We start from the raw sequence: 27,330 nt of genomic DNA on the forward strand, positions 1-27,330 counted from the left end.
CTTTTTTTAAGAAAGTATAAGATGTCAATAAACAAAAGCAAGTACATTAAAGGAGAAAACAGAAATTTTTATTTGATCATACTCCACACCCTTATAAGAACGTTATTTAACGTTCTTAGAACCTAATGGGAACGTTAATACAACGTTCCACAAACTGGACATTTCAACGTTCCTAGAACGTTCAAAAACGTTTTTAGAACTTAATGGGAACGTTAGGGGAACGTTCTTATAACCTAAAATTGTTAGCTGGGTTTAGGGTTAAATTTGTAAATGTATAGTTACTTAAATATAATATCGATTGAGGGGATGTGCTGTTGTAAATGTTTGGTATTAAAGAGCTTGTTTTCTACACAGATGGTTTGTATACTATTTTTCAGCAGACTACAAAGGTTTTAAAACCACTGTCAAGCATGAGGTAGTAGCTTACATAGTGCAGCGATGACAGTTAGGACACTTGTATAACCGCTTTTTGAGAAATACTATTGGCACAGGGCCACGCGCTTGGGAGGCTGCTCTTACATATTTTAAAGAATGAATGAGGTCTTTCAAGAGGCTCATGTTTGAAACAGGTTTGTCAACTTGATTTGGCGAGTTCCCAGAGTCATTCGAACATAATAAAATGCCAGAATTTCCCCCCAGGAACGAACATAACCTAAACATAACACTGTTTAATGCATTAAATAAAAATTAAAAAATCAGAAGTTAGTTTAGCATCATTGTTATTGGTCCGTTTTTTTTACTCTAACAGTCAGTCTCCTTTTGTTTTTAGAGGGTTGTTACAAGACCCCACAGAGAGGATGTGATGACGTAATTCATAACACGGTCGATTATCTTTTTAGTGGAGAAGCTTGCAAAACGCCTCGGTCGATCATAATAGGGTCCAAACATTGAGTTATTTTTTATTTATTTTATTTATTCATTGTTTATCTACTCTAAAACTATGTTGGCTTCAGAGGCCGTAAATCAAGACCAACTACTAATAAAAAAATACACTTTATCAGGTATAGGCGGCGCTATAAAAATATCCTTTACATTTTTATTAATAACTCGAACTGGAAAATGATTGTCCTTTTGTGAGCGCAATGTCTAAACTTCACAACATGGCACACACGGACAACTGTATTTTAGAAAAATATAGAAAGTATCAACTTAGGCCATTTGAGCTGTTTCCAATACAATTTTGCATTTGTTTGCTTTTTTATTTTAATTTTCTTTTTTACAACTCTGATAATAGAACACTGCACATTATATGACAAGATAATATATAGAATCTCTTAAACACTTTACATAATGTGCCAGCTATAGGCTAAATGAACAAGTTTCTACAAAAAGTGCGATATATCAGTTAAAATAAGTTGTTCCTTTAAATCACATCATGATTAAATAAAATATGCATATTTCTAACCAACCACTGATGACGAAACTGTGTTTACAAGTTTGCAAACAGGACAAGCCTGCTGACAGTATTACTCGAAGCTGTATCCAAAACAAACACTCATTGTCGAGCTGCTTTTGGAGGCATACCCAGTCTGTGGAATCTGCAGCCCACAAATCATGTGAATCAGCTTTTCCACGGATGACCTTCATACGGAGACTCCCTTTCCACGCCGATTGGCTCATTGTTACACAGTTTTCCTGACGATTGGTTCATGGGAGTGCGTCAGGTCTCAATAGAGCCTGAAACCTTGCTTGTACCGAGGGGTGGAATAAAGTTTAGGCAAACTTTGACAAGAGACGCAAATTTGGACATCTGGACAAGTGCACTGGTCTTAGTTACTGTTATACTGGAACTATGAAAAGTTTTAAACAGCGACTTAAGAAAAACGAGGTAAACATGAGTGACTATACAAATTTTACTCTTTCGAATAGCTTGTCAAGACTTTGGACCAAGCCCATAACATGTCCTAAAGCTGAATGTGTGTAATAGAATGGGGCTGTGGGTGGTCCGCGTGGTTGTAAGTTGCAAGTTTAGCTGAACTCCAGGAATATTTATGTTTATGGCTAAAGTGGTAAGGACGGTGCGTCTGACTCGTGATTGTATCATATAGCCTACAGCTCAATAGATGATAGTATCGCTATTTGACACTAGCCTACTTGCGCTTGAGTGAGTGAGACGAGCAAAGATTGCTTACTGTGTTTTTGCCAATGTAAATAACTGTAGAAACATTTCACCAAAATAAAAAAATATTTATGTCATCGTAGTTGCTGCTGTGATATACTGTAAGGCTGTTTGAAACAACTTAAATAATTTGGGGATATCCAATTGTAAGCTGGAACTAGGCTACTTCATAGTGCTGTTAAAAATGATCGATAGTTTAGTACAGACCTCAAAGTGCGGTTATTAAAAAATCTATAGTTTAGAACACACCTGGAACTACTTCAAAGTGGGGTTATTGAAAAATAATTGATAGTTTAGTGCACACCTGGAACTACTTCATAGTGCGGTTATTGTAAAAGAATTGACAGTTTAAAACTGACAAGGAACTACTTTATATTGAGGTTATGACCTTATATAATATTACAATTTATATTGACCTCAATATAAAATTAAAATAATCAATGGTTTAAACACACCTGCTGCACTTCAGTGCAGTTATTGGACAATAATTGATTGTTTAAAATAGACCTGGAACTACTTCATAGGGTGGCTATTGAAAAATAGCCAATAGTTTAGAACACCCCTGGAGCTACTTCATAGTGCAGTTATTAAAAAATAATCAATAGTTTACAATAGACCTGGAACTACTTCATAGTACGGTTATTGAAAAATAATTGATAGCTTCAGAACAGACCTGGAACTACTTATTGAACAAATAATCCATAGTTCTTAAATTACATATAAAAAGGATGATTCTAGTCCTGGATGCTGATTGGTTAATATACTTATTAGCTTGTTATATTTCACAATATAGTGAACATGTTCACCATATCCATGTACAGCACCAATAGCAGAATTGCTATTTTCTTTTATTGCATATAACTCCTATTTCAGGAGGAAATATATAATATAGCAATTTAATGAATTTGTTAAATAATATAAGGTTTTATTGGCATTTGCTAGTGCTATTCTGAACTATAGTGAAGGTTTCACATTAAAAGTACAATGATAAAAGTGATTACACTTTCAGTGATGGCTCTGTAGAGTTGTAAGAAAATAGATTGTGAAATTGCATGAATATTGCATTTTCTTATATCTTATATTTGCCTGTGTCTCAGAGTACAGAATGGGGAAAGTATGATGAGCGTCTCTTGAAGGCAGCGGAGAATGGAGATATAGAGAAACTCACAGCCACACTCAAGAAAGGAGCCAACCCCACCAAACTAGACCCAGAGGGCCATTCTGCGTAAGTACCACTTTCAACATGATGCTTCTGTGAGGTTAAACAAATACCAATGTACAAATTGCAGTTTGTACTTTACTGAGAATAATTCTCCACATAAACAGAATGTAGAATAAAATATACTTATGCAACCAAACCAACTGACTGACATAACATTTTTACAGTCAGTTGTTGTCTTGTATGGTTTTGTGTACTATTGAGCTCATACCGGCACTGTTTTAAAGTGGAAGGCGAACGAACCCTTTCTATGAAGCTATTTTTTGTGCCCTCATCCTCCTCTGCAATGCACAATGCCTAGATTACTGTTGAATTTATTTCCAGTAGCAGCTTCTGAAGGGAAAGTAGGCAGTCTGTAGCACTTTAAGTTATGTTTTTCTTCTTCTGCATTGATGGCTGGCACATACACACTAACCTAAGTTTTTATTAGGTTAAACAAATTATGAGGCAATTTCCCCCTAAATGCTATTTAATCATTCTGCATTGGTTTACTCTTATATTTTACCCTCAAGGATAAACTACCTAGAAACCCCTGTTTACTTTGTGGAGGATTTTGTAGTCCTTTTATTGTATAATTGACAGAGTCTAAGAGAGTTCCAGAATCTGTTATGAGATCTTTCCTCCATTGACCTGCTGCACACTTCTCATGATAATACTGGTATAAGTAAAGAAGGATAAATAAAGAAGGAGAAGGAGAAACATCAACCACAAGGTGATTAGTATACTTTCTTCAAAATAGTTGATATTCTTTTTTTTAAAACTATTATCTAAAACTGGTACTTAGTCCTAGAATAACCTATAATATTCCACAATATTGTGTGTGCCATTTGCCGAAAGAATATTAGATTATGATTATGCAGATTAAAGTAACACTTTGGGCACTATTTTAGCAATCTGAGTGCATAGTACTCGCATGGGACAGGTTGTCCACTTATTCCGAATTTACTGCCCGATTTTTGCCTCGATGACAGGTTTTGCAAAATTGGCGACAAATAAAATCATAGGCTAATCGGTGCTTGTTCAGGGGAGTGACAATTACACAGTGTGAATGGACCAGAATATTAGTATTTTAACAGAAACAAAGTTTTCTGTTTTCTACAGTCTATAATTTGTAATAATAATTATATAATATATATGTAAATAATAAAGTATATTTTAAAAATAATATTGTATATGTATGGAGGCATGTATGTATGTATATAAATAATATATAGGGCGCCACCCTTCAGAGAGAGAGAGAGAGAGAGAGAGAGAGATAGAAGGAGAATAGCAGAACAAGAACGGAATATAATGAGATTGATCGGCCTGCCGGGCTTTGCGAGCCCTGGCCCATATGTGTCTGAGTCCAGCGTGCTAAAGTTATGTTTCTGTTAGTCACGTGCACATAAGCAAAATGATCTATAACGATGCAATACTATTACATATAAAAACACATTTTACTCATATAAGGGTGTTGCACCATTCCTGTCGGATCCAAATCCAGCATTGCCTGGACATTTTTTTTTACAAACGATTCCGCAGTGAAATGAAGTGAACATGTCTTCCCCAAGTGAGCTGGAACTTCATTAAAGGTGCCCTAGAATGAGTTGAAACTGAATGACTCTTTAAGCAGAAACCCTCAAATGAAGATTGATAAAATGCAGCTTACTTGTTTATTTGGTGTTTTCAGATCATCCGCGTCGTTTTAACTTTTATGGTGGAAAAGGGGACGTTTGCTAGAAGTATCGAGTGAACGATCTGTAAGCAACGTATCTATGGTCGTATTTTGTAATACAAAATAATATTAACCTTTGTCATTAGACACACTATTTAGTTTTGTATGGTACTAGGTGTTTCCTACTGTTGCTGTACTAGCATCTTGTCGCATCAGTGGTTCCCAAACCTGTCCTGGGGACCTCTCACCACTGCACATTTTGTAAGTCTCCCTCAATAGACACCTAATTCAAGTCTTGCAGTCTCTACTAATGAGTTAATAAGATGAATCAGGTGTGTTAGATGAGGGAGACATGCAAAATGTGCACTGGTGGGGGGTCCCCAGGAGAGGTAGCCACGTTTACATGCACACTTTTTTGTCATTCCGATTAAAATAATTCCGATTGAAAGATTTAGTGGACTGTTTACATGAGCCGTTATCTAAACCGATCTGGGGTTTACATGTGCTGACTTTCAATCGCAATCATCACAGAGCAGTTTGTCTGCCGCATCAGAAATGTCGACTCTCAAACTCTGCTTTGTGCAAACTCTCAACAGCCACCAGGACAAGCAATTTATTTGTTGTAAAGTGTAATCATCTCAGAATAAAATAAATTATTCTGTCAGGTGCAGTTGAAGTTAAAAGTGCCTGGGAGTCTGGGACAAACGCTGTCAAGACGAGAGGATGTAGCCGGGCTTTGTCTATGTCATTATGCCAACATTATCTTCATAACTTCTAACGAAATAAAAAGTTTACCCCTCAGAAAAATTAACTTTCCTCTCAACAGCCTGCGTGTGAGCGCGGCGCGCGGTCAGTGGTGAAGGTGCGCTGTGTATCGTGTCAACGACGCAGACTGAAAAGTAATCAGAGTCAGGTCGTTTACATGGTTACATTTTTCATTTGATCGGTTCTGGTTACATTTTTCATTTGATTTGAAAAGGTTTATCCCACCCCTCTCACACCGATCACAATTTCATTCGGTTTAGACATTTTTATTCCGATTGAGGTGTTTATATGGAGCATTTTCATTCGGGTTGGACTTTTAAACCGATTACAGTGCTCCATGTAAACTGATCTAGACAATGCTAGTCAATAAGTGGATAAATGACTTACTGCTTGCAGGAATACAGTTGCCCCTTTCTTCAGTTTAAGACGCTGAGCGAAGTTTGCTTGAAATGGGCCGAACAAACAAACGATTAGTTGTGGTATTTGATTATAATAAACCTCAACCATGACTGTTGACATATGAAAAGTCCTCTTCTGCACAGCCTGGATCATAATGTGTGTCCGAGCTGCCGTTTTTGCTATCCTCAAGTGTTGTTTGATGATTCGGCTTCGTCAGTTCCGCCTAACAATGCACATGTTTGGACAGATGCAAATGTTGGGGGCGTGCATATAAATGATCCCCAACCTTTGCGTCACGGTTGGTTTTATATTGAGTAGCACTTTTTTTCCCGTTGTGTTTTTGATTTACGAGATTTACACTGATAAAAACAACTTGTAAGATTTACTTGATAAAATCTTTGTAACAATTTGCACTCAGTTTTTCTCAGTAAAATTTACTGCTGCGATATCAAGTACAACTTACTTGCCAATATCAAGTAAAATGTACTTAACTATAAATGTAACATTTGCAAAGACATTAAGTAAATGTTACTTAATTATATTTAACTTAGCATGTTGTATTTATTAAAGGTAATCAAGTAAATTTTATAAATCTGTATTATTTACTCTTATGAAGTAATTAAGTAGATTTTATAATGTTTGTCCATTTGACATTTTGAATTACTTAGTTGAATTAATTTATATTACTCACTATTATTATGTAAATGTTGCTATTTTAAACCAAATAAATGTAATAATTTTCTCTGCATCAAATACATTTATCACAAATCACACATAAATACAATAAAGTTGAACAGTTTATTATGTCAAAATTTACAATTAACCATTAAATCAGTAATGTTCACATCAACTGATTAAGTAGTTAAGGTACATTCATTATAATTTACAATAACTGTAGAATTAACCATGTATGGTTCAACTAAACATCAGCAGCCAACTGTGGCATAACTAACATTAAAGGGTTAGTTCAGCCAAATATGAAATGTATCACATTTGAGTCCAAAAATAACAAAAACTACGACTTTATTCAGCATTGTCTTCTCTTCCGTGTTTGTGTTCAATCCTCAAATAAAGATTCAAACGGTGAAGAGAAGCCAATGCTGAATAAAGTCGTAGTTTTTGTTATTTTTGGACCCAAATGTATTTTGGATGCTTCAAGAGATTCTAATTAACCCACTGATGTCTCATATGGACTACTTTGATGATGTTTTTATTCCCTTTCTGTACATGGACAGTATAGTGTGCATACACTTGCATACGCTCTCGGACTAAATATAAAATATCTTAAACTGTGTGTTAAGATGAACGGAGGTCTTACGGGTGTGGAGCGACATTAGGGAGAGGAGTTAATGACAGACATTTCATTTTAGACTGAACTGAACTAACTTAACCCTTTAATGACGAGCACATGCATAGTCCAGCTGAAACAGAATGGTCACTTTTCCTTAATGCTCATTCATCGACTGGATCCTCTCGATCAGCTCCATGGACGCCCATCTTAAGGATATGTTCAGCGGCAACACTGCGACTGTCCTCCTGCATACAGTTTGTAAGAAAGAAAGAACACAATTCCATTTAAGAAATAGAATTACATTTATAACATTACATTTTATTTTCATTAAAAAGGTGACCGGACCTTCATGTCGTTAGCTCACTAAAATAGAATTGCTGACATTCATGCACTTGTTGCTAACGTTATACATCAATGCTTATTTGGTATCAGAGTTCACCTGCCATCCAAACTTTCCTTCTTTAGTGCAGAGTGCAGACTAACTTATGCTTTGATAAAATAATTGCTGTGAAATTTTCATTGGATATAAAAACAACTTAGACACTTGCTAAAAATGCTAACATTAGCTAGAAGACACACACAAAGGCAGCCAGCACTTAATCACGGCCAGCTAACATTAAATTATTTTGAAGTTAACAAGACAGGGTGACTTTTTCTACAAGAACGTGGCTAACTACATTTAATCCCCTCTATCTTTGACTAAACACCGGTCTCAACTTTATAGAAGTGGATAATGCTTTAGCTTTAGCTACCGTTATTGTGATTAAAACTCACTTTTAGTCAATTTTAAACCGTAACGTCTATGCAATAATCAAACCATCAAAACGAAGTACATCGTTATCACAAATCTAAAATAGAAAAGTCAGAACTTACCGAGAATAAGTCAGCCATATAAAAGCGACATCCCAAACCGACCGTCTCTGCCACTGAACCGGGATCTTTTTGAGCAACAACAAAAATGGCCGGGCAGATTCAAACACACTTTGCTTTTCAGATTAAAATTTACTTAGTATTTTTAGGTGAACGTGCTGTGACTATAAAACATTAAATACTATTTGTAAATATATGGTAAAATGTACTCTTTCTTCTCAGTTAATTTATTACATTAATAAATTGTGTAAATTTTACATAAGATATATAGTTCCAACTTAATCTTGATTTTACAATGTATAAATTACATGAATTAATGTAATAGATTTTACAATACCACAAAGTCATTTTTTTCAGTGTACATAAGAAGTAGGAGGCAATGGTGTTTGAGACTCACAGTATGTGATGTCCATGTACTGAACTCTTATTATTTCACTATGGCAAGGTTAATTCATTTTTTCATTCTAGGGCACCTTTAAAAATAAAGTTCAACCGCACATTCCTAATATTAGGATCCGAAGGAAGCTTATGAAGCGACTTTGTTCTTCCACAACCAGGAATAGCGCAATATCTTGCTATCTTCCTCGGCATGTTTATTGTTGTTGACCAGCTAGCTCATCGAGCCAAACAGCTCAATGAGTCGGTGGGCAAGGCTACTGGATTAGACACGCTGTAGAGGCAGTGTTTTGTCGCGCAGTGATGTAAGTATGAAGCACAGGACCGTTTGCTGGGCCTGGTGCCTATAAAAGCTTTTCTTTGACTAACAAGGAAGTTTTCAGCTCTGAAACTTAGAGGATATTCTTATATTACCATGACCTTTTATACTCAATTGATCACCCCTTTAAGGTCCCCTCAACACTGTTTTTTTTCCTCTCCGTGGTCATATTGTAATTTATGCGTCTGTAATGAGTTTGTTGCAGGTTTTGTTGGTTGTCTCCCCACAGCATAATTTTGTGGGGTTTTTCAAACCTGTATTAACTTTTTCTACAATATTCACTCATGTCAGAAAAATAGGTAATTCTAGTCAATCTACTGCTGTATTTCCTCTCTCAATCAGTTGAAAATGTGATTAACACCTGTTCATGCATAGGGAAAAAAATAGTCATATACCGCAAAACCGATATAATTTAATGAATAATAAGTAATGTAGTAATGAGTAATGTTAATCAATAAACTACTGATTAAATATTTGCTTGGTTATGACTAATGCACACTTAAAAAAAAAAATCTGAAACCAAAACTGCGCTTTCAGACACAAGCAGTGTGTTAACATTTATGTCCACTTTTTTATTATATGACCTATGGTTTTATTGTCTAATCTAAAACATTTGAAAGATTTATAATGGCAAGTAGATGCTTGTGAAGATTTGTAGAGATATGCTTTGACCTTCAAAAAAGATGTTGCATGTTGTTTAAAACAAATAAATTTCTCATACCTGACTTTTTCGTCAGTTGTCCATCACATCACAACATGATATATCATACATTAAAGCCATATAAGTTCCTAAGTAGTGAAACAGGAACACGAGAAGCATAAAAAAAGAGAGTAGACATTTACCTAAATCATAAATGTGATATGTTTACAGGACAGTATTAAATATGGTGTGTGGTGTTATATGCAGCCTATAATTTTCCTATTTTTCTTCTTTTATCTCTTCCGGTCAGCTGTTTTTAAAGGGCGTTGTGTATTAGGTGTGTCAGGCCTCATGACAGGATTTTAGTCATTTTCTGTTCTTGTTAAATATTTCCTACCTTCCAATATTTTTCTGTCAAATAATGTATTTCCTTGCCTCAACCTTGCCAGTAAACATAATTGAATAAAGAAATGACACACACACACACACACACACACACATTGTTAGGGGTTAACAGTTTATGACCCCCGACTGGTAGTGAAAAATGAAGACCAAGAGTGAGGAGTGTAATTAATTAAAATAAAAATTTACTTAAGAACAGTTTCATCAGCAGAAGCCAGCTTCAAGTCTAACAAGGAGTTCGTAGGCCACGCTCCCTCTCTCCCCATCTCGTGGTACCATACATATAATTTCCCCAACAGTTATACTGTTTTCAAGGTCTACCCACATCATTACAGCAAGGTGGATAATTCTGATTGGCTCAGAGAAAATGAACAGTCATGGTAAATTTCCACACATTGTCAGTTAATCAGGTTCTCGTGTCCATAAATCACTTGTTGACGCTTTCACCCCAGAATTAGGCACGTTGTGACCTTCCAGGTCTGGAGCAGGCGCCAGCTTGCCCAGAACAACAAGTCCACCCATCTCTCAGGATGCCCATAGTACACCACCTCAACACTGATCTGTAACACAGAATATTGTGCACATACACAGATATACAGTCTCTCCAAGGTTGGAACTGATTGAGCTCCAGTTCTAACCCAAAACATACTGATAACATGTGCTTTCTCTCAGTGAGAAGTACACACAGTAATACAGGCAATATGCATCTTGACTCTTTAGTGTTTCAGTAAAAGGAAAAGACAATAAAAATGAAAGGCAAATCCATATTTAATCTCTGAAAGCCGGGCTAAGTTAGCAAACACAATTCCTGCACTCCGGACAGTTTAGGGGTGTGTGATACCTCCACAAATCCAAACACATAACAACAAGTTCGATCAAGCGTTTAACGACACGTTTTATCACGCATCCCTTGGCCAGACCCTCAGTCACTCCTCAGAGACCAAATACACACTTTAGAAAACAAGAAACAATCGGTGGTTCTATTGATTAAAGAAGCTCTATTAACTAAAGATGTTAGGAATCTGCCTGGAAGAGGATGTGTGTGTATATTGTCCTAATGCACGGCGAGGAGGAACGTTTGAGTGCACAAAGACTCTCCAAGGATCACAGATGGAGAATCGCAGAGATTAGTTGAGTCTTGGGGCCAGAAACCCTTAACAAAAATCAAACAACCCCTACATCACCACATGTTGTTTGGGAGGGATTCAAGAAAAATCCTCCTCACACATCCAGAAACTAACTCCAGCACATTCAGTTGTCAGACACGACTGGTTCTGTGGTCGGATGAAACTATAAAATAGCTTTTTGGCAGCAAATCTATCAGATGTGTTTGGTGCAAACAGGGATAAAATGTACCCCATGCCCACGGCTAAAAATACTTCTGGATCTTTAATGTTGTGGGCCTATTTTTTTGCCGGAGATCCTGGACATCTTGTTCAGATACATTGTATCATGGATTTGAGCAAATACCAAAAGATAAAAAATCAAAACCTGATAGATTCTGCTAGAAATCTTATAATAGGCCATGGTTGGATCTTCCATCAGGACAACAATCCAAAAAAAAAAAAAAACACTATCAAAATCAACACACAAATGTGTCACTGAGCGCAAAATGAAGTTTCTGCCATGACCATCCCAGTTTCCTGACATGAACCCTATAGAAGATGTGTGGCTGTACTGAAGAGAAGAAGCACCAGCATGGATCTGTGAATCTGAAGGATCTGGAGAGGTTCTGTATGGAGGAATGGTCTCTGATCTCTATTCAGGGTTTCTCCAAACTAATCAGGCATTATAGGAGAAGACTCAGAGCTGTTATGTTGGGAAAAGGAGGTTGCAAAAAGTATTTAATAAAAGGGTACCAACAATTGTGGCTAACCTGTTTTGAAGAAAAATATTTATTTCATAATGTGATTTACCCCCCACGTTCAATTCTTTTACTTCAATGAAAGGTTTGATTTTTTTTAATTTTTTTTATTATTTTTTTTAAATAAAAGATCAAAAGAGTAAACAATGCAGATTTATTTATTTACAGCCATATTTGATCATATTTACCAGGGGCACCAACAATTTTGTTGTAAAATAAATTTACATTTACATTAATTAACAATATTTGATGATAATCATGCTTCAATTTTATAAATGTACTTATTTATTATCTTTTTTTTTTTTTAGGTTTCATGTTGCTGCTAGCAAAGGCCTCATAAATAGTCTAACTGTGTTCCTGGAGAACGGTGTCAATGTGAAGGCTGTTGATGCTGCTGGTAAGACTTTCTGTCTCTGTACACCTTTTATGGTTATACACTCATACACTCAATTTAAAGTAGGTAAAATGTCTGAGATAGGGTTGTGTCGATTTCAGCTTTCAACAATTTAAAAAAGCTTGAAAAAAGCTAATTTTTTTAAAGTAAAAAAAAAAAAAGCTTAAAAAGGGATTAAAGGGATAGTTCATCCAAAAATTAAAATGCTGTCATCATTTACTCACCCTCAAGTTGTTCCAAACAAAAGAAAGATGTTTGGAAGAATGTTTGTACCTAAGCCGATCTCGCCCCTTATTGACTACCAAAGTAGGAAAAAAAATACTATGGTAGTCATTTGGTGGCGAGATCAGCTTAGGTACAAACATTCTTCCAAATATCTTCCTTTGTGTACAGCAGAACAAATAAAAGTATACAGTTTGGAACAACTTTAGGGTGAGTAAATGACAGCATTTTCAGTTTTGGGTAAACTATCCCTTTAAAAGCCCAAACTTAACATGCAAATCAGTAAAATAAGAGAAAAATTGGATGTGCTTGAAATTATTATTAAAAGAGCCAAATATACATTTCTAGCTTTAATAAGAATCAAAGCAAGTTTAATTCTTAAAGTGAAGACTATGCTGTATTTTATTTTACATTTTACATGTTTACTTTATCTTTTTCCTTTGTGCTTGTAACTAGCTTTTCTGAGGATTTGCTTATAACTTATAATACTATAAGTGAACTTCTGCTAATACTAGTTAGCCTAAAACGCTGCTGTGGTATCGAAATAGATATTGAGAATTGTGAAATTTCACTATATCACTAACGTTAAATAAATTACTCATAAGGTTTTGGTCATGCGGCCCACTCATAATCATGATTAAAATATTGATGAAAATAATCACAATTATGATTTTTGCCATAATCGAGCAGCCCAAGTCTTCTGAGACCACACTGAAAAACTGGGATTCAAAATCTTGGCTACTTAAACCTGGAAATAAACAGTGGATTAGATTTTGTAAAATGTAAAGCAAAGAATCGTTATGGCATAAAAGTAATAGTATTTTGCACTAATTTGTCACTAAACAAAGAATCAAATAAGAAAACGTGTTATATTGATCATGGGACTCCTTCTTGTAGATGGTCAGATGTTCTTGTTTCCATTACAACCAGAAAAGATCTTTGGATCGTTCTCAAATCATGGAGAACATGATCAGTTTGTTTGCAGCTCAAGAGCTGCTGCCATTAAACCTCACTGTATGTGTTTCGTGTTCGTTTGTGCAGGTAAAACAGCTTTGCATCTGTCTGCAGCTGGCGGTCATTCCATGTGTGTGCAGAGGCTGCTGCAGGTACCGTCCACTGTGTTCCTCCACTAACAATCACAGGAAGAAAGACTCATGAGAAACTGCATTGGAATGTCACAGTGTTGACATGTAACCAACCCCTTTAGCGATTGCCCTGCCAAAGAGCTCAATGCTTTCTTTTCTTTTCTTTCCCTACCCTATTTTGTTTAAAGCCCTTGTTTATTTGTTTTTTCTTTCTCTGGACTTTCCTTTGCTTTTGATCTTCACATGAAACTGTGCGCTTAAGGCAGGGCTGCAGCAATTTAATCCATTTTATTTGTATCATAGCAACAATTATTTTGCTCACAAATGCAGAGCCAAGAATGTGAGGCGTGTTATCTTGTGTGGAAATGTGAATTTTCTTTCGTAAAGCTTTGATGTGAATGCAATTGAAATGAATGCAAATGAGTTTCAATTGGCAGTCAATTGCATTAAGTAGTTGAAAAGCAAATTAATTAAAAGAATGAACAATTGAACGCATTAAATGAAGAAACTTGTGATGGAGACACATTCCAAATATACATTTGCATTTATGACGAGCATGTGCTGAGAGGCATTTGTGCAATTTACGTTCTTTTCAACGTTTTTACCTTTTTTATGTGATTTGAAAACATTTCATTTTATTTCTCCAAAAATATGGTATTGCTTATGCATGTGTTTCAATATTTTCTTTTGCAACAGTGTAAATGTCCTGTGGACAGCACAGACCTGCAGGGCCGTACAGCTTTGCATGATGCAGGTGTGTGAATTTTAATTTGTATTATTTATTTATTTTATTAATATTCAATTTAAAATGTTAGTATTTCTTTTCATATCTTATAGTTCTACATTTTCTTTTATTTCGCTGACTAAGTGCATCATTTAAAGCTTTCACATTGTTTTTTTATTCTGGTCAATCCCGTGACCTCTCCAAATAACTTCCTCAAAATGAACATTTCTGAAAGTATGAAATAATAACAAACTCTGCTCTTGAACTGTCCTCCTACCAAGGCCGTGCAGGTGTGCACAGACATTTTTTGGAGGGCAGGTGAGGTGCTCAAGTAAAAAAATAAAGGGGGACCCCTCATATAATTATTTATAAAAAGTCAAGTTACATATTGCTGATAATCTTTTAATTAATTAAACTATTTAACACTATACACTATCGGGCTGTTATACCAATGAAATGAAATCAGTATCAACAAAATCCATCTTGCCATTTATCAAAACCCATTTACACTGCAAATACAATTGCTTAAATAATGTGAGATTCATTTATCTAATTATAACATTTTGAATATTGAAATGGAAAAATTGAATTAAGCTATTATACAGTATAAAATTAAAACCGCCAGTAGGTGACAGTAAGTTGTAATAAATGAATCATACAATCAATCATTCAACTTGGTTGGTTGGTTAATTCATTCATGAAAGAAGCACGTGTCCACTGACTTTATAAATGGGTCATTGAATAATTTACTTACTCGATTTGTTCAAAAACTTTTAATCTTTTAAAAAGAAAGTTCACTCAAAAATATTGTCTTTATTTTGCTTTTGGCTTGCTCAGTTAGGGACACCTAAATTTATTATTTTAAAACTATACTACCGATCTACCCACATTGTCAATATATGATAATTGAAATTATCCGGATAACATCACTGTTTTCGCCACAGCGGCTTTACAGCCGAATCAAATTCTATTACATTATCTTCCTGTTAACACTGTGAAGGTGCTTTGAAAAAAACTGGACTTAAAAGCATTATATAAATAAAGGTGATTTGATTTGATTTTGATTTACTCATGTTCATGTAGTTCCAAACCTGTATGAGTTTCTTTCTTCTGCTGAATGCAAAAGAAGATATTTTGAAGAATGCTGGTAACCAGACAGTTGATGATAGCCATTAACTTCCGTATTTGTTTTTCCTACTGTGAATTTTGGGGGAATTTATTATTTTTTTTCAGTGGCATTTCCGACCTTGCACAACACTATATTACATCAATGCCAGACTAGCTTGCTTGTTGTTAATCTTAATGGAGGGCTATTGCCTGGTTTAATTTCACAGCGGTGAAATTCTATACAAAAAGTATCTACATCTTTTAGGATTCTAAGACAAGAAACATTTTTTGAGCATATATATAATATTTGTATTTAATGACATGCAAATAGTTTAACCGACAAGCCTACAGGACATACCACAATGTTAAAATGTTTTATGTACACCAGTATGCTTAGAGCGTTTTGAGTGATAATGAATAGTTTCCTTCTTTGCATTTTGGGTTTTGGGTCAGATTTGTTATTGTCATTCTTTTCGAGCAGATCTTTCATTATAAATTCTTCAAATGCTGCATGAGGATGCATCAAGGACCGATGTAATGTCTAGCTGTCAGAGTTGATAGGAAAATTATAACGTCTTGTTATTGTTTTTCAGCATATGTAGGCTGTAAAGCCGCCATCAAAATGCTCTGTGACAGCGGTGCATCTGTTGATGTTGCTGATGCAGTAAGTAAAATAGATTTTGACAACTATTTATTTTTCACACTGTGACACAGTGTGTATATATAAGAAGCCATGTGAGAAAGGGAGTATTCTTAGTTTTCTTACTATATCTTGCAATATATGTACCTTTTTCAGGATGGTAGATCACCTTTGTTGCTTGCTGCTAAGATGAGCCAACCAGGAGCATGCCAGTTGCTTGTGCAATGTGGAGCACGCACTGTTTTTCGAGACAAGCAAAACAAGTAAGGGAATTTCAAAATGATCATATTTTCTGTTGTGCATTAATAATGATCCACAAAGAGTTTGCAAAAAACAAGTCTGTATAAATAAAGTATTAGCCAGAAGAGGAAGATCACATTTTAAATTCACATATTTATATTCTGTTCCAGTTTGTATACAAATGTGAACCAGCTTGCATTGTGCTAGTGTTCTTAAGAAATCCATCTTCTACAACAAGGAAGTTTTCTTTCCTTTGAAGTGACACACATTTGCATGTGTACCCTGCAGAAAGCTGAAGTGCAAAGCACACTTATATTGCATCCATTCTCAGAACTAGTGAAACTTCATTGGTTATTTATCAGCATTCAGTGATATAGAAAGTATACCAGTAGGTTTTCATTTTTTATCAATGTTTTTAATAATTTTAGGGCTGCCAAAGTTAATTAAATGAAATGTTGAACAACATTTAATGTATTTAATAAATAATACCATGATATACATTCACCTAAAGGATTATTAGGAACACCTGTTCAATATTTCATTTGTTCTGTGTTCTGTTTGTCTGACTTGTTATATTTTATGTTCTCTATGTGTGTGTTCTGTCTAGGACTGCGCTAATATTAGCTTGTGAGAACTCCTGTAAAGAAGTGGTGGAGGTTCTCCTAAAGACTAAGGCAGATGTTTCTGTAGTGGACATTTATGGCCACGATGCTTACCACTATGCCAGACTAAGTCAGAATCAAGACTTGATCTCACTTGTACAACATGCCTTGGAAAAAAACACTAAAGGTAACAAATGTACTTGTTGAATGATATTGAGCATGTTTATCATGTTTGCTTGCAATATATGTGTATACAGTGGAATTAAATTGTTGTTTCATTGTGTCAAGACACCATATAATCTTGTGACCAGCAATGCTGTTTTTTCTCAGTAGGGTAGTGCAAAGTGACAGTCTTGTTATTATTACATGTAGCAATTACTGAACCCTTTCATGCAGGCAGCAGGCCAGTCGAGTTTTAAATTTAAAACCCCGTATGAACCACCACACTGTCATTTCTGGGTAATGTCATGCCATTTAAGAGAAGTGTCTGATAGATTCAGATCCAGCTGTGCTCACATAGATTCCTCCTCTCCCCCTCCTCCATTTGTTTTCAGGGAAAGAGAATTCCAGTGTTTCACAGAAGATTCAACAGGTAACATTGACATTTTGCTGACAATTAAACTCTTTGATGCATTTACATGCATATTCATGAGTTCAAGTTCGAGTATTTGTAATCCAAGAAAGGAAAGGCAGTTACAGCAGACAATAAAGTTGCACTTAAATTAACTCTATCTTTTTATTGATTTTACTGCCATCTTGAGTCTTAAATGCTAATCACAGTCCAATTTATTTAGAGCCATCCTAATACATCTCTTTAGAATGATGATGGTGTGCTATCTCCATCTCTACAATGATGGTTATCAATTGGATGATATTTTCAGTTCTTCTGCAGCTGTCAGTGGAGAGGAATACTGATGCTCATGTTAAGAAGTTAGCCATACATTTGTACATTTATAGTTTCTGGATGGATGGATGGATGAATACTCCTAAAACATATATTATAGCTTTACGATATGTTTCACTAATTTACTGTAGGTAGATGCATTTATTATTAAATAATTGTTAGAAATATTATGGAAATATAGATTTCTTTCTATCTGAAGGTCATACTATCAGTATACATTGTTCTTTCTGAATCCACAGGGTAAATCCTGGACCAAAACAGGATCAGTAAAGATGGAGAAAGCTTTGTCAGAACCCCTAACAGTGAGTTTCTTTAGAGGGAGACGTTTGATTTTTTTGATTGACATTTGAAGTCTGTGCTATCAGGCAGTCATTTCCTCTCATGTAGCTGATTGTGGTCCTGTGAGTTGTTAATGTCATCATTAAAGGGTTATGTCTGAATTACAGAGGGAACATGGCAATCACTCCACTGAAGGTAACTTGGAACATGATTTATATATATATATATATAATGGCAGAACATCAGGATTGCAATCAGTCATATCACAAAAGATTTCCAGGTATGGGCTCTAATGTTTTAAACATATTTTCTGCTCCCGAAGGAAAAGGTGCCAAACAAGGTCATAATCTGGATTCTACACAGGTACCCTGCCTTTACCTGACTAACTTGACCTATGTCTGAAGAGTTTGCTTCATGACAGTGGCATTATGTATTTTTTGGTTTAGTTAACGAAGTTGATATTTTGCTCGCAGTTTGTCCTTTAATCATTCAATTAAATTACATTTTACATTTAAGATCTTCACCACAAAAACAATCAACTAATTAATCAATCAACCAATCAGTCGAACAAGATATTTTTATTCTTAGGTAAATTATTATTTTTAAATATATGTGACTGTGATATCTTGTTCATGGTGCTTTTTATCAGGCAGTTAAATTAAACTTTCCTTAAATATAGTGCACCAAGTAATCCCATTTTTATCATGTGAACTGAACACTTTTTTTCTGACAGTATATTGAGAAATAATAGACAAACAAAAGAGTATTTGTCCCTGTTTACACCTGGAATTAAGACGTGTTTTCGTCGATCAGATTACAAATAGACGATGGAGACACATTCCCATTTACACCTGGTGTTTTGATCCATCTCTTTTGTACACTTTCAACCACTTTGTCCTGATTTCTTCAAAGAGGGTCTATGGGTGGGTAAATGTATGAGCTTTTTCAGATCTTTCATTCGAGTGGACAAAATAAGCTCAAGCAGTTTTTATATGTATGCGCCAGGAGACAACAGAAAATATGCTTTCGCTTCTGCTTTAGAAGCCGTAGGACCATGCCGGACGCTGTGAGTGTGTTAAGCCGCCTTTCCACTGCACACGACAAACGACCGCCGTAGGACCGGAAGTCATTAATTTCCAATGGAGAGTCGTACAGGGATTGCGTGGGTTGCCGACCATATGCGAATGCGGAATTTACGGATCCGATTTGAGCTTCGGATGCGTTCAAATATTTGAACTTGAGCGACTACACCGTATGCGCCGACCGGATGTGATGTATTCCAAAGTTGTCCAATCAAATCCGTGTGCGCGCAAGTTGAGAATTATTATTCTTTTTGTTTATCAGGTTTTATTTTGTTTTACAACCTTTTTAAAAATGCATAATAGATGAATATTAAATTATATATTTTTCTAAATAAATCTGCCGAATGGGTCGGGAGCAGCCGGTAATTAAAACACACACACACACACACCATCATTATATTCAATGTGTGAATAAGAGTAAACGGTGTTATTTAGTGCTGATATTAGATAGGTCAGCGGGTGCTGTCTGGCTCTTGTGTAACGATCGCTGCGGCGCTCGTGTGTGTGTGTCTGTGAGAGTGAATCACAGTTCACCTTAGTAGTTTAACTTATGTGATCTAGTTTACTAGTTTGAGGCGGCTGGTCCGGTCCTATGGCTGTTGAAAGAATGAACAGATCAGAGAATTAAAAAAAAAAAACACTTAAAAGACGCAGTGTGTTGTCATGTTTTTGTCTACCGTATATATGAGAAGGTTGCGATATGATTCTAGAGAAGTATCATACAGAATGGTATCTGAGACCGCAAGATCTCTCCCATGTTGCCGTGTACGATCATAATAACATTTCCGTGAGACTGCCACTAGGGGGCAACTCCGACAGTCGTGTCTGAATGTCGTGTGCAGTGGAAAGGCGGCTTTAGAAATCAGGAATGGTTAGAAAACATTGCGCTTGGTATTTTTTTTCATCTTCAACCAAATCCTGCCTGGCTAGCACGCTTCCCATAATGTGTACGCATTAGGTCAGTAGGTGGAGAGTAGTCTTTTGTGGCTGTTTGAACGCATTTGACTACATGAGCGTCTCCACGAAAGCAATCCGTTGAATCCATTTTTTTCTACTTCTGGAAGTGGTCGAAAGTGAAGGGTCAGACCCTGTGTACCCCTGTATTTAGCATTGTCCAATTGTGTTCCAATCTACCAAAACACATCTTAATACCAGGTGTAAACAGGGCTTTTTTACATCAACATAACCCTTGTCGATTACTCAGGTCAGGCCTCCACAGTCAGCTCCTGTGCCAGTGAGATCTACTCCGATGGAGTTATTGCCCGGTGAGGTGGAGGCCCTTAGAAGAGAACTACGAGATGCTCGAAGGAGGCAGGAAGCAGCAGAGGCGGAGGTGCACAGGCTGGACACGGCTCTTACTCTGCGTTGTCAGGAATACGAAGGACTGAGGAGGAACAGCGAACAAGCTCTGCATGCGGCTCATAACAGGGCATGGGAGCTGGAGGAGGCCTTGGGCGAGGTGCAAAGGAGGATGGCCGGCTCAGAATCCCGAGTGAGACAGATGCAAGCTCATCTAGTGGCTGTCAGGGAGCACTTGGTGGAAGAGCTGAGAGTCCAGCTTCAAGAAGTCAAAGGCCAGCGGGAGGCAGCCGTAGCCGAACTGGGAAGAATGCAGAAGGAGCTCAGCCAGAGCAGGAGGGAGGTAGAGCAACAGAAGGACAACCAGAGCTCCTTGATGCAGGAACTTAGCCGGCTTTCCCAGGAGCTACTCAGCAGAGAAGTGCAAATAAACACACTGAAGACCAGGTTAGTGGGAATGGAGACTCAGCAGGCTGAGATGTTGTGTAAAGAAGCTCAGACCCCATCAGAATGGTGCCCCACACATGCGAAGAGCACCATGACTGACCTCCTCACAGAGATCCGTGAACCAACCGTAGATCTGGAGAACTACATCAGCAAGGGTGAGCACACAGTCATCACTAGCTCACTTAACAATGCACTGCAACAAGCGGAAAACAAAGCTAAAGAGGCTCTACAGAAGTACCAGTGCACCCAGGAGGAGAACCAGAGCCTGCTTAAAGAACTTCAAGAACAAAAGACAGAGCTGGACACAATCCAGGAGGCTCTGCAGTCCAGGTTTGCTTCTGTTGTCTTAGTGGAGGAAAAGGAAAAAGAGGTGGAACGACTCAAACTAGCCCTTGAAGAGATGGAAAAGAGACAAAACCAGGCCAGTGTGAGCATCTCAAACTCAAAAAAGGATGGTGTTCAGGAAGAAGAACACAAGCAGCCATACCCAAGTGAAGTACAGCATAACAAAGTATCTTCTTCTACAGGGAGTGACAGAGCAGAATGTGAAATCTCTAGAATTGCAGTGGAAATTGTGCAGACAACTAAAATAGAAAGCAAAAGTAGCACAACTGAAGACCAGAGGAGCACATCACCAGATCAAGTTGTCAAGGTTAATATTATTTCTTGTATAATTATAATCATGATTTTTTTCTCACAGATCATTGCCTGCAGCCTGCATTGAGACTGTCCCCAAATATAATTATCAGTGCTGATTTTTTTTTTAAAAATGTTTAATGTATAATCTTGTCTTTTACAAGCATAGTATTTAAGTGTTTTAGAATGCACCAAAGCTACAATTCTAAAAAAAAGATTGATAAAGAAACTGAAAACTAAAATCAGTCATTTTAAATGCTATAAGTGAAATTTGCTATAGATAACATTATATTTAAGTGTTATTAAATTGTTAATGTTTTTAAAAATCAGCTTTAAGTGAGCATTAGAATATAAAAATATGGGTTATAAAAATATGGGAAAGTATGGATAATTAAATATCTCTAATATCAGCAAATAGCCTAATTTTTACGGTACCAATACGTTGTGTACCAATGTATCTTTAAATTAAACATACAACCAGGGTGGTTGAGTTAACCACCCAGCAACCAACTTCAAAATCCTGATGCCCCCGGAGAAAACGTATAAATCTAATTACACGTGTTCTCTATCTCAGTCATCAGTGAAGAATGAGGGACAGAGTCTGGCTCAGGTCAACATATCAGAACCCATCAGCTCCTGTCAACCATCACAGTCAGACAGCTCCCTCCAGGCTCAGGTCTACAGCCTACAACAGCAGCTAGAGGTTAGTTACTCACGGATTGCTCTATTGTTTAGGGCTGTTTTTTTGAGACCCTGTTTTGTTTAAGCTTTGTTAGACTAGAGAGGCCTGTGCTTTTAGTGCAGATTGGATTGTGATAGTATTCTTTAGTATAGGCAGATCTGTTGAAAACAGAGTTGTGATCTCGCTGCTACAAACCCACGCTGTCAATCTGTTTGAATGGGGTTAAGCAGCACTGAAAAGTAGCTTGTTTATTCACAGTGATTTATGTAAATATTAACGCTTAATATTCAGGGATTACAATGTTGACTGCATTTATGTTAGCATATTTTCTGTAATGGAGAGTTAATGGAGAGCTAGCATCATCAGTTGGTGATATAAAGTAACTTTTGAGGGAAGGTGGATTGCTCCCATAACTCCCATAATATAGAATACATTTACAGTATGTATGCTTTAATATTTTTTTCATGTCTCATATTGATATTTTTTATGTGAAGACACATAAAAATATGTAAGTAATAAAAATATTTTTATGTAAGTTTGCACAGCAAATAAATATCAATAAATACCAACAACTACTCAATATAACCCAAGAAAGAAGTTTGAAGTTTCAAAATGACTATTCCTAAAGTGTAAATGTTTAGCTCGTTTAAAAAATTTAATTCTGCATTTACTCACTCTCATGTTGTTTTCACGTGTCTGGCGATCATTTGAACGTCCGTGTTTACTACAGAATGTGCGTTGTGTTAGATATATTCATCATAAAAAGCCATTGTGTCTCTTCAGAAGACTTGGATTTGGATTTAACACTCAATTCGTTTTTTTTTTTTCGTTTTTTTTACAATGCATTGCTTTTATGACATTTATTGGATATTTTTGATCCAAAGTTTGAGAGGAATGGGCAGTCCCGTCGCTGGCCGTCTTGATGCCCTAAGAGCAGCAATACTTTATGATGCCCGCGGCACTCGGAAAGGACTTAAATGGAGGGACAGAAATCTTCATTTGTGTTTAGAAGCTAAACGAAACATATAGGATGTGTGCATTCGACCGGTCAGCGTACTGCTGTCACAATGTAACATGCTATTCTAAGCACGCAGAATAATTTTTATTTTTTTTTAATCGCGGCTTTGAAGGATTACATAATTGTAGCATTCATAATCGTAATCGCGATTAGAAATTTGATTAATTGTGCAGCCCTAAGTTTATGAACCAAAACCAGTAGTGAAAAATGAAGACCAAGAGTCAGGAGTGCAATTAATTAAAATAAATATTTACTTAAGAACAGTCTACAGTTTCATCAGCAGAAGCCAGCTTAAATCTTACAAGGAGTTTGTAAGCCGCGCTTTCTCTCTCCCCATCTCGTCACCCCGTCTATTGTACATACATGTCCCAACAGTACTGTTTTCAAGGTGTATCCACGTCATTACTGCAAATTGGAGAAAATGAACAGTCATGGAAAATTTCCACACATTGTCAGTTAATCAGGTTCTCGTGTCCATAAATCACTTGTTGACGCTTTCACCCCAGGATTAGGCACATCGTGACCTTCCAGGTCTGGAGCAGGTGCCAGCTTGCCCAGAACAACAAGTCCACCCATCTCTCAGGATGCCCATAGTACACCACCTCAACACTGATCTGTAACACAGAATATTGCGCACATACACAGATACACAGTCTCTCCAAGGTTGGAACTGATTGAGCTCCAGTTCTAACCCAAAACATACTGATAACATGTGCTTTCTCTCAGTGAGAAGTACACACAGTAATACAGGCAATATGCATCTTGACATTTTAGTGTTTCAGTAAAAGGAAATATAAAATATAATTTTATTAAATGAAAGACATCCATATTTGCAAACACTGTTTCTGAACTCCTGGCATATTAGTAAGTTGGCCCAGTAGTGCAGCCATACTAAATTAAACCACAACACGGTTCGAAAATCCACAAACACAACGAAATCGCCACAACACAACGGAAATGCTCCCGACCACGAGGGGCTCTTGGAGTGCAATAAAGTTAGTTTCCCTTCCCATTGGTCTATAGATTTTCCAGTCTTACAAAGATATAAACAGTACCAGTTTTAGGCGTGTAAGCATTATATATCGACATGAAATATCAATTTAAAATCACCTACAGGCATTATAGCTGCATATGTATACTCGTGAAAGTTTTTACTCGCGATCACGGCGCTTGATGCCCAAGGGAACGTCTGCCAATTCCACCAAGTGATTGAAGCGTATAATTTTATAAATTAAAATTACTTTTTTTTGTTTAAATGTTCAAATTCCATGTTATGCATTGAGTCGGTTTTTAGAATACAACAAAGCTGTGGAATTTTAATATGTCTATTTTTAAATGTTAAACGTAATTTTAATTCATACACATTATATGTTTTAACTGTATGGTGGAATTGGCAGACGTTCCCTTAGGCATCAAGCGCCATGATCGTGTGTAAAAGCGTTTTTGCGTATAAATATGCAGCTATTATGCATGTAGGTGATTTTGAGTACACACACACACACACACACACACACACACACACACACACACACACACACACACACACACACACACACATATACATAAACATACATGCATACATACATGGTTTAGAAATCAAAGCAGACCATGCCATGGGCCCCAGAGGAGACTGGATCTTGAGTCAAACCCGTTGCTGCTGGAGCTGGGAATAGTAAGGAAAGATAAAACTGGTACACTGAACTGAACAGCCAATACAGGGCACACCGGGCTGGTACTTCACAGAAGCAGTTTTTGCGATCCCACAGAGTAACGTGAGATTGTCCTGTGACATTAAACAAAAATCTGCTGTGACTGTAATCAAAAACCGCATGCTTATGAATCACTCTCAAGAGACATCTTAACTTTCATCAAAGTACTTGCCCCCCCCCCCCCCCATGCTTTTACTGTAATCCATCATATTTGCTTTATGACATGCATTTTACATTTCTAAATGCAAGTTTAAGCATTATTCATTTTACTTTTGGAAAGCAATGCATTATGTACTTCGCTTCTTTCATTGCAGAACTCAGAAAAGCATTACAGACATGTGCTTTCAATATACCGGACACGGTTGCTCAGTGCAGCACAGGTAACGTTTTATTCTTTTATGATTGATATTTTCTTATCTAACAGAAGTAATTTTTTATTTATTTTTTAAATAGCACTGTTTATGTTCTAAAAACTGTGGTCTTCTTTTGCAGGGTTTCATGGATGAAGAGGCCAGAGTGGCTCTGCTTCAGATTGCCAAGATGAGAGAGTGCTGAGTGTGTGCTGAGCATTTATTGTGCATATGTACAGACACTAATGTTCAAAAGTTTGGGGTTGGTAAGATTTTTGTATTGTTTTTAAAAGCAGTCTTATATGTTAACCAAGGCTGTCATCAATTGTGAATTGTTATAACAATTTTAAATAACTGCTTTGTATTTAAATATGTCATCATTTTTAATATTGTTTCTGTAATGCTAAGCTGATTTTTTTAGCATCATTCCTCCAGTCTTCAGTGTCACATGATCTTCAAATCAAATATGCTGATTTGGTGCTCAAGAAATATTTCTTATTATTATCAATGTTGAAAAAAGTTGACCTGCTTAATGATTTTGTGGAAACCATGATATGCTTTTAATGATTCTTTGATTAATAGAAATAACATTCTAAATGTCTTTACTGTCACTTTTAACCAATTTAAAGGCAGGATAGGTGATTTGTTTCAGAAACATTTTCTATGTTATGCTGGTTGAAAGTCTCTTCACATCCTGATAGCGATTATTAAGTTATGTGGTCTAAATGTTTGTGTGTGTGTGTGTGTGTGTGTGTGTATGTATGTATGTATGTGTATATATATATATATATATATATATATATATATATATATATATAATATAGAGTCTGTGGAAGGTGTAGGACCATAATGTTTGTCTAATTGCATTCTGTCCAAACATATGTATTTTTATACCTCTGTGCACATGCTGGGGCAGACCTCACACGGCATCAAAGCGTTTAATGCTATGCAGAGTTAGAGAGATATCAGTCACTGAGCACCACAACCGAAACACCAGCCACCTTTTACAGTTTCTTTTGAACCAAAACAACGAGCTTATGCTGCGTTCACGCCATAACTACTGTAATTTGGAAGAAATGGAAGCCTGTGACATTATATTCAGACATTATAATTGGAGTCGCTCTGAAGGGAGGGTGGGAACTTATGCTTTCAAAGTTAGCTCACTATTGGTAAGCTCTCTGAAAAATTGCCTACCCTACCTTTAATACATTGTTTCTGGATAAAAGTATTAATTTCTTTGTCAAAAATACATTTCGGACCTAAACGTATGAAATGTAGAGTAAACGTATACATGACATGGTGTCTGCGCTGGACACAACAAAGGGACCATTGCAAATCCATTGATATCCAGCTTCCTGGACCTAATCGGTGGAGCTAGAAGGTCCAACCTCACCTTATACCTAGCATCCCTAAATCGACTGCGTCCGGTAAAGACACAGTTGTTCATCACTAATTATTTAACAGAAAACAATCAAATTTGGTGTAATGTAGGTTTTTTTTATGTCACCCTTTCATTAATTAATGTCTCGTACATATTAACTGTGTGGCTCTTTGTAACAAATTTACACTGTAATTTAAACTAAAACTATTAAACATGTTTAAATATATCTACACTGGGTCTTTTTAAGTTTTACCTGTGTACATTTATGTGTATTTGTTTTTGGTAAAATAGCTTTTTTAAATACTTTTATTATGTCTTTCAAACACATTTTACACAATTATAAAAATTTACTTTTCCTTTAAAGACAATTTTTAGGGTGTTATCGTGCTTTTCCAAATAATTTGGAATTCATTCTGAAAGGTTTGATTAATACTTGCCTCATTACCACAAGCCATTACCATGACATTTACCTTAGAATTAATTATACATTATGCCTTATTCAAATGAATTATGAACCTGTATAGTAGATCTTAAGTCATCTGGGATGTGTGAAAAAATAATAGGCTATTGATTAACTAACAGTGAACTGCT

The 27,330-nt window shown here is 36.3% G+C and overlaps 1 protein-coding gene across 1 annotated transcript; it reads left to right on the forward strand.

The window, feature by feature from the left end:
- The first annotated feature begins 1,475 nt into the window (after positions 1-1,475).
- uacaa (uveal autoantigen with coiled-coil domains and ankyrin repeats a) lies at positions 1,476-26,969 on the forward strand. Its single transcript, XM_067420517.1, has 16 exons — positions 1,476-1,828; positions 3,217-3,344; positions 12,247-12,335; positions 13,596-13,660; positions 14,336-14,393; positions 16,064-16,134; positions 16,267-16,373; positions 16,958-17,139; positions 17,507-17,544; positions 18,096-18,158; positions 18,303-18,330; positions 18,458-18,498; positions 20,422-21,615; positions 22,174-22,302; positions 25,323-25,388; positions 25,501-26,969. Exons 1-16 carry the CDS (start codon positions 1,793-1,795, stop codon positions 25,561-25,563), a joined length of 2,358 nt encoding a protein of 785 aa, XP_067276618.1. The 5' UTR covers positions 1,476-1,792; the 3' UTR covers positions 25,564-26,969.
- The last annotated feature ends 361 nt before the right edge of the window (positions 26,970-27,330 follow it).

The sequence above is a fragment of the Pseudorasbora parva genome, chromosome 16 (genome assembly GCF_024679245.1).
Source record: "Pseudorasbora parva isolate DD20220531a chromosome 16, ASM2467924v1, whole genome shotgun sequence".
Classification (NCBI taxonomy): domain Eukaryota; kingdom Metazoa; phylum Chordata; class Actinopteri; order Cypriniformes; family Gobionidae; genus Pseudorasbora; species Pseudorasbora parva.